At 51.4% G+C, this 12,543-nt stretch overlaps 1 protein-coding gene across 1 annotated transcript in view; it reads right to left on the minus strand.

Annotated features, from left to right (window-relative positions):
- Window positions 1-8,150: 8,150 nt before the first annotated feature.
- LOC144790742 (uncharacterized) overlaps window positions 8,151-12,543 on the minus strand; it is a 32,120-nt gene continuing 27,727 nt past the window's right edge. Inside the window, exons 2-3 of the mRNA XM_078665452.1 lie at window positions 10,156-10,426; window positions 8,151-9,142 (exon numbers count right to left, since the gene is read on the minus strand). Of these exons, the coding sequence (XP_078521578.1) occupies window positions 8,151-9,142; window positions 10,156-10,426 (1,263 nt within the window). The remainder of the gene's footprint in view (window positions 9,143-10,155; window positions 10,427-12,543) is intronic.

A 12,543-nucleotide genomic window follows, 5' to 3' on the forward strand; every position in this document is an offset into this window, starting at 1 on the left:
TTTTCTTTCAAACATTTTTCATGATATCCCAGCAGAAGGCTTTTTTCACATGGTAAAATCACCTTAGAACACACCACAATTCCTAAAATGAGTATGGTACCATCAACAAATGATTTATAATGTAACTAAAGTCCTAAAACCCTCTATTAACTACAATGCTTTTTAATGAGGTGCTATCATGTATATTGGTCCCAAGATGGCTGCCAACACTTCTTGGATGAAGTGCTGACAGCCAATCAGATCTCACGATGAGATGTGTGGTTAGGCTCCGCCCAGATATATATGTGTTTTTGAAGTTCATTTTCATAAAAACCTCTGGAGCAATTTTCACCAAATATAGCAAAGGTACTTCTGCGTACCAGTCCCTTCAATTTTGCCAAGTTTGGTGTAATTCCGTTCAGCGGTTCGGGCTGTAGCCTTGTCAGAACGTCCTATGGAAATTAACATGGGGAAAACACGTTTTGGGACTCCTCTTTTTTCTCAGCCCCCACTTCGCGAATCTCCCCGAAACTTTCAGGGAAGGAGCGCAGCGGAGCTGGCCTACATTTTGGAAAATTACATGCACATTCCGCAACCGGCGCAAAAGTTATTCCTAATAGAATGTTGCGGATTTCCTATTGTAGCTCGGTCCTAACTATATATACCTACTGGCTATCGCCAGTAGGTAATATATAAATATATATGAATATATATATATATATATATATATATATTGCTCCAAGGAAAGCACGGACACGGACCACAAAATTACTTCAGTCCTTTATTTGAATGCCGCCACATATAATGTTATTTCAAATTCCGGTCTGTATTATTTTCTATTGGCATGTGTTGCAGTACCTGTAAGAGGCTGGACAATGGCCTTACTTTTTGTGGGAGGGTGTTTGTATTAGAGAGCATGACCCTCCCTAAATCTCTTGCTATATTTCCCCAAACCCCTCCTATTTTTGTGTAATTATTCCATTTTTCTCCATTGTGCCGCCACTACTTTGGTCCCTCTCATATTTACACCTAAATTCTATACTTAAGTGAGCTGAGTTCTCTGCAAGGTTGCCGGAATTCTCCACTTAGAAAAGATAGTTTTATGAATAGCATGTAGTCCTACATGAGTAGAACTACTATACTAATATTTTATGCACTATAGATTAGGGAAGAATGAGAGGCTGGCTAGATCTTCCAAAATCTGAAAAATGTGTCTTCTAGTTACCAACATATATCTCTCCACCTAGTTAATTTTTCCATTTCTTTGGGGTATTTTACCAGCATTTTTAATTTAACAAGCTAGAAATCCACCACCGACATACACATCCTTTTTGGAGGTACATACATCATGAAGCAGAACATGTTATGTTACATTAGCAAATATTTGCATAGGGTTGTACATCAGGTACCTTCAGCTAACATCTTTGCAGGAGATCAGTCAGATATTGCGCCTGTAGCTCTTTCGCTTCTTTTCTGACCTTGGTTCAAGCGATTAGCCAGATGGGCCAGCTCAAGAAAAAAAAAACGAAAAGAGAACAATATATGATGATGGCCTTCCCCCGGTGCAGATTAAAATGTAAATTGCTTTTTAAATCAAGCTCCGGAACACAAGTGCGTTGCCTGACACATTATATTTGCTTTCCATCTTTTATATAACACTGGCTCACCAGACATCTCAGTGAAATTGTTTGTTCATAGGGCCATCCTGGGCAGCTGCAGCATTTCCCATGGCAACGCGTTGGAAGTTCTAGGAAATCGCTTAATAGGGACATTGTGTCGCGATTCTATGAATCGTAAGAAACAGAAAACACACTTTTAGGTAAAAGCAGCTTCTATTCCCTTGCTGAATAGCTGCAGCGACATCAGATGAAAAATAACATTTCTAAAATGCACAGGATATATTTATCATGTCAGTTGAGGGGTAATTGCCTGTCATGGATGCATTTTCGCTTTGTCAAAAAGCAATAACAGAGGAGTGGCTGTCACTGGTGCAGCAGGTGCAGTGGCACCGAGGCCAGGCGTGTAAGGGACACAGGGGCATATTACCAACAAGTAGCGATATTTATCGCTAAATAGGCTTAGCGACGATTTTTTTATCGCTGCCTATCACTGGATATGTTAGCGGAGAAAACATGCTATTAGCAACGTTTTTCTCCATTGTGCTAAAATATCCAGCGATAGCGGCAAAATGCGTGAATATCGCTGAGAATACAGCGATATTCACGCATTAGCAATGAAATGCTCTTAGCCATGTTATCCACCTCTCATTGGATAACATGGCTAAGAACTGGTCTGGGCAGGTGTTAGTATTTGGAGATATTCGCGCTTAGCGTGAATATTTCCAACGCTACGCCTGCGTTGCTAATAGGCGATAGCGACGTTAGCGACTGCTTTCAGTCGCTAACTGGTTGGGTACGCCCACTTTGCATGTCATTAGCGATAAACATCACTGACATGCAAAGCGGGCCCCAAACCGCTGGCTATCGCCTAAAAGCTGTCGCTAACATCAGTTAGCGACAGCTTGCTAATAGGGCGATAGAATTATTGCCGCTTAGTGCCCGAAAACAGCCGCTAAATTGGCGATAATTGCCTATCGCCCCCCCCTTGGTAATATGCAATAAATTGATACTTGTATAGCGCACTACTCACCCGCAAGGGTCTCAAGGCGCTTGTACGAATACCGTTGTGGAACCCATCCTGGCTTTCCCTGTGAGGTGGAAAAACAACCAGGAGGGGGGAGAGAGAGAGAAAAGTGGATTCAGTCTCCCTAAGCGTCATGCATAAACAAAGTAGAATCCACAAGGTGGTAGTTCAGTGGTCCCTCAGGGATGGGGAGCACACCGTGTTTTTTAAATGCCCCTCACACACCAACAGGCCCCTTGGTGTCATGCTTCATCATCGGGGCCTTCGCACCCCTCTACGGGGTGCGGCGTGCTACGACAGAACGACTACGCAGGAGCACTTTGTAGTGAGCTATGTGAGGGGGTGTGGTTTACGTGATGTGAGTGAGGTGAGGTGAAAAAAGTGATTAAAAAATACCTGGCACTAAGGAAAAGAGAAAATTTTATTCTGTCCCTGGCTGGTATTAGTAAAAAGTGCAAGGACTGGTTGAAAAAATACGTGCTAGGGTATATCAACCAACTACCTAGCACGTATTTTTTCAACCAGTCCTTGCACTTTTTACTAATACCAGCCAGGGACAGAATAAAATTTTCTCTTTTCCTTAGTGCCAGGTATTTTTTAATCACTTTTTTCACCTCACCTCACTCACATCACGTAAACCACACCCCCTCACATAGCTCACTACAAAGTGCTCCTGCGTAGTCGTTCTGTCGTAGCACGCCGCACCCCGTAGAGGGGTGCGAAGGCCCCGATGATGAAGCATGACACCAAGGGGCCTGTTGGTGTGTGAGGGGCATTTAAAAAACACGGTGTGCTCCCCATCCCTGAGGGACCACTGAACTACCACCTTGTGGATTCTACTTTGTTTCCCTGTGAGGTGTCCACTCCTGGGCACCCCCAAGGTGGAGGGCAGGCATCCTTAGCATTGTGGGGGCCGTTGTGGAGATTAAGCAAGCTATTGCTCAGAGTTGCAGAGTGGGACTCCATGATTGGAATAGGCACCGAGGCGAGAATTATCAGGTCCGTGGAATTTTTGAGCTCAAGTCCCGCTGAGGCGGGGAATTGAACCCTGGTCCCGGGCTAGACCTCTGCATCAGGGTCTGCCGCTCTAACCATTGAGCCAAACTTCTCCAGACTGTTTCAGACTCTTGCTCTACCACTGTGCAGAAATTGACTTTTTGTTATGTTTTGTTCAAAGTTGGACAATAAATGAGTGACTTCACTATTACTGCAAGTAGTTTTCATTACTATAAACTAAGTCATGATGACCATGTGTGAAGCACACTAGATAAAGGGATGCACTTATAAACTTTGCGCTGGCACTAAACACGCAGCACAGTTTAGCGCTCCAACATATGGGCCATTAACAGGGCAAGTAAACAGACACCATCTTTTAAGCTGCCTTGCTTCGCATAATGACTCGCACTCAAACTGCAGCAGACAGGCCTTGTTGGTGCTGTGAGACTACAAACAAGTTATGGGTAGCTCACATCCTGACATTAAGAGTGAGACTGTCGCCCACACCATCTGCTCTGCCTCACAAATTCTGATAGGTTTAACATCAAGGTGTCGATTCCGATCCGGTAAAAAGCGCTCCGAATTGCAGTTCGGAGCGTTTTTCCCCGTACGAATAGCACCCGTAGGCGTCCCCGTACGATTCAGCAAGTACGATCACAAATAAATGCGTGGCTCCGTACGACTCGTACAAAACACCGTACAAATCGAAAATCCGTACGATTTGCAGTCGGCTGACGCACCACGCTGCGTCCGTACGTAAATAGACCGCGCCTTCCGACCCAGGAAGTACGATCCGTGTCGAACACACACCGTACGGCTCTTTTGCTACGAGAGCTCTAAACTACCGTAAACCCACACTCCGTCAAACCCGGCACCCGGTACACGACAAGCAAGACATGAACGCCATCGTCCGTGTCATCCCTATCCTGTACGCCCACCACCTCGTATATAGAAACCGACGACGGCGCAGAAGGTGAGTACAACGAACACCAACATACCTGTACGTGTTGCCATACGAGCACATCTCCATTGCACGACTGTCATGTCTGGGTACGTTGCACCACACAATCCCGCACAACACCAGTGTCATACGGAGACGTACCGCACCTACGTCATCGACTTCGGGGTACGGAACGTCACCGCACAACACCAGTGTAATACGGAGACGTCCCGCACCTACGTCATCGACCACGGGGTACGGAACGTCACCGCACATCACTAGTGTAATACGGAGAGGTACCGCACCTACGTCATCGACTTCGGGGTACGGTACGTCACCGCACTCCACCAGTGTTATACGTGCCGCATGTACGTCATCCAGCTCGGGGTACGGTACGTCACCGCACAACACCAGTGTCATACGGAGACGTACCGCACCTACGTCATCGACTTCGGGGTACGGTACGTCACCGCACTCCACCAGTGTTATACGTGCCGCATGTACGTCATCCAGCTCGGGGTACGGTACGTCACCGCACAACACCAGTGTCATACGGAGACGTACTGCACCGTGCCGCATGTACGTCATCCAGCTCGGGGTACGGTACGTCACCGCACAACACCAGTGTCATACGGAGACGTACCGCACCGTGCCGCATGTACGTCATCCAGCTCGGGGTACGGTACGTCACCGCACAACACCAGTGTCATACGGAGACGTACCGCACCTACGTCATCGACCACGGGGTACGGAACGTCACCGCACATCACTAGTGTAATACGGAGAGGTACCGCACCTACGTTATCGACTTCGGGGTACGGTACGTCACCGCACTCCACCAGTGTTATACGTGCCGCATGTACGTCATCCAGCTCGGGGTACGGTACGTCACCGCACAACACCAGTGTCATACGGAGACGTACCGCACCGTGCCGCATGTACGTCATCCAGCTCGGGGTACGGTACGTCACCGCACAACACCAGTGTCATACGGAGACGTACCGCACCTACGTCATCGACTTCGGGGTACGGTACGTCACCGCACTCCACCAGTGTTATACGTGCCGCATGTACGTCATCCAGCTCGGGGTACGGTACGTCACCGCACAACACCAGTGTCATACGGAGACGTACCGCACCTACGTCATCGACTTCGGGGTACGGTACGTCACCGCACTCCACCAGTGTTATACGTGCTGCATGCACGTCATCCAGCTCGATGTACGTCATCCAGCTCACCGCACAACACCAGTGCAATAGACGTGTGGGACATACGTCTGCTAAGTAATTGTATGTGTAAGTATGAGAGTGTGTGTCTGAGACACCCCCCCCTGGCCACCTGTGCCCAGCATCAGAGTGCCCAGCATCAGAGTGCCCACCACTGCCCAGCATCAGAGTGCCCAGCATCAGAGTGCCCACCACTGCCCAGCATCAGAGTCCCCACCACTGCCCAGCATCAGAGTGCCCAGCATCAGAGTGCCCACCACTGCCCAGCATCAGAGTGCCCAGCATCAGAGTGCCCACCACTGCCCAGCATCAGAGTGCCCACCACTGCCCAGCATCAGAGTGCCCAGCATCAGAGTGCCCACCACTGCCCAGCATCAGAGTGCCCACCACTGCCCAGCATCAGAGTGCCCAGCATCAGAGTGCCCACCACTGCCCAGCATCAGAGTGCCCACCACTGCCCAGCATCAGAGTGCCCAGCATCAGAGTGCCCACCACTGCCCAGCATCAGAGCGCCCACCACTGCCCAGCATCAGAGTGCCCAGCATCAGAGTGCCCACCACTGCCCAGCATCAGAGTGCCCAGCATCAGAGTGCCCACCACTGCCCAGCATCAGAGTGCCCAGCATCAGAGTGCCCACCACTGCCCAGCATCAGAGTGCCCAGCATCAGAGTGCCCACCACTGCCCAGCATCAGAGTCCCCACCACTGCCCAGCATCAGAGTGCCCAGCATCAGAGTGCCCACCACTGCCCAGCATCAGAGTGCCCAGCATCAGAGTGCCCACCACTGCCCAGCATCAGAGTGCCCAGCATCAGAGTGCCCACCACTGCCCAGCATCAGAGTGCCCAGCATCAGAGTGCCCACCACTGCCCAGCATCAGAGTGCCCACCACTGCCCAGCATCAGAGTGCCCAGCATCAGAGTGCCCACCACTGCCCAGCATCAGAGTGCCCAGCATCAGAGTGCCCACCACTGCCCAGCATCAGAGTGCCCAGCATCAGAGTGCCCACCACTGCCCAGCATCAGAGTGCCCAGCATCAGAGTGCCCACCACTGCCCAGCATCAGAGCGCCCACCACTGCCCAGCATCAGAGTGCCCAGCATCAGAGTGCCCACCACTGCCCAGCATCAGAGTGCCCAGCATCAGAGTGCCCACCACTGCCCAGCATCAGAGCGCCCACCACTGCCCAGCATCAGAGTGCCCAGCATCAGAGTGCCCACCACTGCCCAGCATCAGAGTGCCCAGCATCAGAGTGCCCACCACTGCCCAGCATCAGAGTGCCCAGCATCAGAGTGCCCACCACTGCCCAGCATCAGAGTGCCCACCACTGCCCAGCATCAGAGTGCCCAGCATCAGAGTGCCCACCACTGCCCAGCATCAGAGTGCCCAGCATCAGAGTGCCCACCACTGCCCAGCATCAGAGTGCCCAGCATCAGAGTGCCCACCACTGCCCAGCATCAGAGTGCCCAGCATCAGAGTGCCCACCACTGCCCAGCATCAGAGCGCCCACCACTGCCCAGCATCAGAGTGCCCAGCATCAGAGTGCCCACCACTGCCCAGCATCAGAGTGCCCAGCATCAGAGTGCCCACCACTGCCCAGCATCAGAGCGCCCACCACTGCCCAGCATCAGAGTGCCCAGCATCAGAGTGCCCACCACTGCCCAGCATCAGAGTGCCCAGCATCAGAGTGCCCACCACTGCCCAGCATCAGAGCGCCCACCACTGCCCAGCATCAGAGTGCCCAGCATCAGAGTGCCCACCACTGCCCAGCATCAGAGTGCCCAGCATCAGAGTGCCCACCACTGCCCAGCATCAGAGTGCCCAGCATCAGAGTGCCCACCACTGCCCAGCATCAGAGTGCCCACCACTGCCCAGCATCAGAGTGCCCAGCATCAGAGTGCCCACCACTGCCCAGCATCAGAGTGCCCAGCATCAGAGTGCCCACCACTGCCCAGCATCAGAGTGCCCAGCATCAGAGTCCCCACCACTGCCCAGCATCAGAGTGCCCAGCATCAGAGTGCCCACCACTGCCCAGCATCAGAGTGCCCAGCATCAGAGTGCCCACCACTGCCCAGCTCGTACATCATAAACATACCATTGTCAACCTCATTACCCTCAGGAGATAGACACATTTTAGTAGACCTAAATGTGAACATCACACCAGCTCCCAGGCACCCAGCAGTCACAGACATCATCACACAAACTACAAATCTGAAAAGAAAAAATCAGCTTTATTCAGCGGAATCACAAAAGAAAAGCAAATGAGAGTCCTCGCTCATTAAAGGGCAATGGCCAGTCCAATAGAGTCTCAGCAATAGCTTGTGCCTCCATGGGTGTCATCTCACCCAAACATGCCTGCACATGGCGTTTAATCAGCTGTGCTGACTATGGGGGCACCATCTGTGGAATCCTCCGGCACCGCATGGACAGGAGAGGGAAGGACAGGTGGAGTGGGTGCAGGTGTAGTGGATTCATCCACACTGGTTGGGGCATCGCCGAAAGTAGATTCAAAAACCTGGCTGCACACCTCAGCCAGGGCGGAAAAACTACCACCAGAACCCGGGGACACATTGGGGGTGGAGGTACAGGGCTGTGAGTCAGTCCTACTGGGTGTGTGGATGTGTGTGTGAGGTGTCTCCCCTCTCCCTGTGGGTGTGCCTACTTGCCCTTGAGACTGTGTGCGTGGAGCTTTGAGCTTCTTATGCTGTGTGTGTGCGCTGGGTGTGTCTGACCTGTGGCGTGTGCGTGTATGCTGTGTAGGTATGTGAGAGGCAGAGGTGGATGGCTCGGAAGGATGGGGGGGGGACAGATGCTGCTGGGTGTACATAGCTGCCGTCAGCGTTGATTCAATGGCAGCCACACTCCGACGCAGATCAGACATGGCTGATGACATGCCCTCCATGAACGACACCACCTGTGTAATCAGTTGTGTATGTCCATGGAGGACAGACAGCATGGATGCCTGACCTACTGCAATCTGCCGGAGTAGGTCCACTGTCTCAGCACTGAGGGCAGCAGGGGACACAGGGGCAGGGGCTGCGGTGCCGGGAACAAAGGAGACACGGGGGCTAGCACGGACCCTAGGCACACCAAGGAGTGGGAGGTTGGAGATGGGACTGGAGGAGGGGAGGGCAGCCAAAGATGTATGAGTGACCATTGCTGCATATTCCCCCCCCTCCTGAGAGTCTGTCTCGGATTCGTCGGCATGGTACGATGTGTCAGTCACATGTCGTGCGGCCTGTAGACTCTCCTCCCACTCTGTGCCACTGCCTCCCTCTGACACCTCCCAGCAGGTGGCACTGTCGGTGTGTCCCTCCGCCTGGTCCGCGCCTCTGTCTCCTCCAGATTCAGATGATGATGCTGTGAGCAAGGAGAAGAATTAAAACATATCAGTCACCTGTACACATCAGACATATCAGCTGCAAATCATATGGCCTCTTTCGTCAACATGGCATGCATCATGAGTCACATGACACATAACTCTTCATAATGACAATTCTACTTGTGGAGAAATGTCAGAGACACACAGCTCAATGTAAGGTAGGAGACAAGGTATAGGCAAGTAAAATACTTGTATGAGAGACACAATCATGATCCACTGCCTGACAACAGGATAGCTGATGATGCATAACAGTTCATTACCCAACCCTGCCACCCAAATCAAGACCTGGTCATGTTTGATTAGCTTTGACTCTGTGCCACATTAGAAAAGTCCTGGGCAAACTGCCATGTGATGCCGTCCTGGGACCTGAAACAAGTCTTCCATCACCTCACACTGCCATCACCGCTTTGTACATCCAAAGTCACATTGTGTGGCAAACCATCAATACCATGTACAAAGAACATGCCACAGATGGAGAGAATATGCACACACGCACTGCCCAGTGTGAGTATGCAGAAGTCCAAAATATAGCACATGTACATTGTGCACCTGCAGCTAACACAAGATAATTAGAAAGTGTACCATGGACAAAGGCCACTGAGGCTGACTTGTGCACAAAACACTTGTTGAGACTCAAGAACAGTGCCACAATATGAAGAAGGGCAGACATAGTGCACATGTGGTGCTACATTTAAGGTACGAACAGGTGTGACATACCCCCCTACAACATGAAGATGTGCAAAGGAAGATGCAACTTGAGACACTGCACCATAGGAGTACATGTCAAAAACAAGCATTAGCCAAAGCAAACCTCTACTGTGGAGTAGGGCAAGGCATGTAAAGAAGCAGCTGCTGACAGAGGGACAATCGAATTCCAATGCATGAACTGCCTGTCTGACTACACCACTCAAACTATGGGAGTGTGACCATGCCGTAGAGCTCTTCAGGTACCATTTCTCACACACATGACTACAAACAGACATGTACCTACCCCCTTCGTGCTGCTGTCCCTCCTGCAACTGCCTATGGAGGTCTGGGAACACCACTTCCAGGACCCGGAGCATGTTGGGGGTGAGTTGCCGGCTGCCGCCATGCCGGCGTGGAGCTTCCAGCTTCAGCTGGACTCGGGCGATGCGGCGGCTCCAGCACCGGATGTCCTGCCACCTCTTCTTTATGTTTCGAAGCCTCCTGCGAGGCCCCCCCTCGCTCCGGACAGCCCTGGCGATGTCCACCCAGATTTCACCCTTCTCATAGGCAGATACCTGTCACAAATGTAAAGTTACAGAACATCAGTATACCTGGTGCATGTTCCCAAGACACCCATATGTCCACAAAATACATGATGACAATAGGGCAACGTATGGCACACACATTAGCATCATTGTCCAGGAGTATGTGGCCTGTGTGCTAACAAAACTGCTTAGCATTACATTGTAAATCTACAGATTACATGAGGGCTGTAAAACACTCTTTGAGCATGACACTCACTGAACAAGACATGCTATATCTGGGTGCAATGCAGCACGTGACATGCTGTCACACACCACACTACAACAAATAACTCTCTTCTAACAACACTGTGCACCCTGGCACTCACTCACAACAACATTGCATCTATCCAGTATTACTACACAGTGGCTATGATGTCACACACACAACAGGTGCACACTCCAAGGTATTGCACACATCACTCACCTGATCCCCTGGTCTCCCATACAGCTTGCTGAAGTTGGGCAGGAGGGCATCCAGAAGGACCTTGTTCTCACCATCAGTGAATGCAGGTGCCCTCTCCATGTTCAGCTAATCAGGGCCAGAGGATTCAGAGACAGCAGCTGTGGTTAGCACACCAATGTTGTGCAGGCAAGTGCCCTCCCACAGCCACATGCTGCCTTATATCTGTGCTGCAGAGGGTCTGTGAGTCCAAGGAGTAGTGTGTGATAGGCCACCATAATTTGCATCCTATGTTCCATCCAATCACATCACACCTAAGCCCATTACACACATATGCATGGTTTGAAAATAGAGCCAGAGCTGAACAACAACTTTCGCAACATTGTATACTTTTTCCTAACTGAATCTTCCAGGACACCTGTAGGAGTGTAAAAAACTCCGTATCCATGACAACCTGGTTGCATTTGGAACAGTACACTGTTTCCTTAGTTGTTCCCTATGAAATTTAAAAAATCCACACACAAGTACGGTGACATTGCCATTGCTACACATTGAATGGTGTAACGATGCGTACACAGGCCCGTACCATTGGGGTACGCTCAGTAGAGCCTAAAGGCGATAGGGAAACGATGCGTACACAGGCCCGTACCATTGGGGTACGCTCAGCTCGCGTAGAGCCTAAAGGCGATAGGGAAACGATGCGTACACAGGCCCCTACCATTGGGGTACGCTCAGCTCGCGTAGAGCCTAAAGGCGATAGGGAAACGATGCGTACACAGGCCCGTACCATTGGGGTACGCTCAGTAGAGCCTAAAGGCGATAGGGAAACGATGCGTACACAGGCCCCTACCATTGGGGTACGCTCAGTAGAGCCTAAAGGCGATAGGGAAACGATGCGTACACAGGCCCGTACCATTGGGGTACGCTCAGTAGAGCCTAAAGGCGATAGGGAAACGATGCGTACACAGGCCCGTACCATTGGGGTACGCTCAGCTCGCGTAGAGCCTAAAGGCGATAGGGAAACGATGCGTACACAGGCCCCTACCATTGGGGTACGCTCAGCTCGCGTAGAGCCTAAAGGCGATAGGGAAACGATGCGTACACAGGCCCGTACCATTGGGGTACGCTCAGTAGAGCCTAAAGGCGATAGGGAAACGATGCGTACACAGGCCCCTACCATTGGGGTACGCTCAGTAGAGCCTAAAGGCGATAGGGAAACGATGCGTACACAGGCCCGTACCATTGGGGTACGCTCAGTAGAGCCTAAAGGCGATAGGGAAACGATGCGTACACAGGCCCGTACCATTGGGGTACGCTCAGCTCGCGTAGAGCCTAAAGGCGATAGGGAAACGATGCGTACACAGGCCCCTACCATTGGGGTACGCTCAGTAGAGCCTAAAGGCGATAGGGAAACGATGCGTACACAGGCCCGTACCATTGGGGTACGCTCAGTAGAGCCTAAAGGCGATAGGGAAACGATGCGTACACAGGCCCCTACCATTGGGGTACGCTCAGCTCGCGTAGAGCCTAAAGGCGATAGGGAAACGATGCGTACACAGGCCCCTACCATTGGGGTACGCTCAGCTCGCGTAGAGCCTAAAGGCGATAGGGAAACGATGCGTACACAGGCCCCTACCATTGGGGTACGCTCAGCTCGCGTAGAGCCTAAAGGCGATAGGGAAACGATGCGTACACAGGCCCCTACCAT

The sequence above is a fragment of the Lissotriton helveticus genome, chromosome 11, assembly GCF_964261635.1.
Source record: "Lissotriton helveticus chromosome 11, aLisHel1.1, whole genome shotgun sequence".
Lineage (NCBI taxonomy): Eukaryota > Metazoa > Chordata > Amphibia > Caudata > Salamandridae > Lissotriton > Lissotriton helveticus.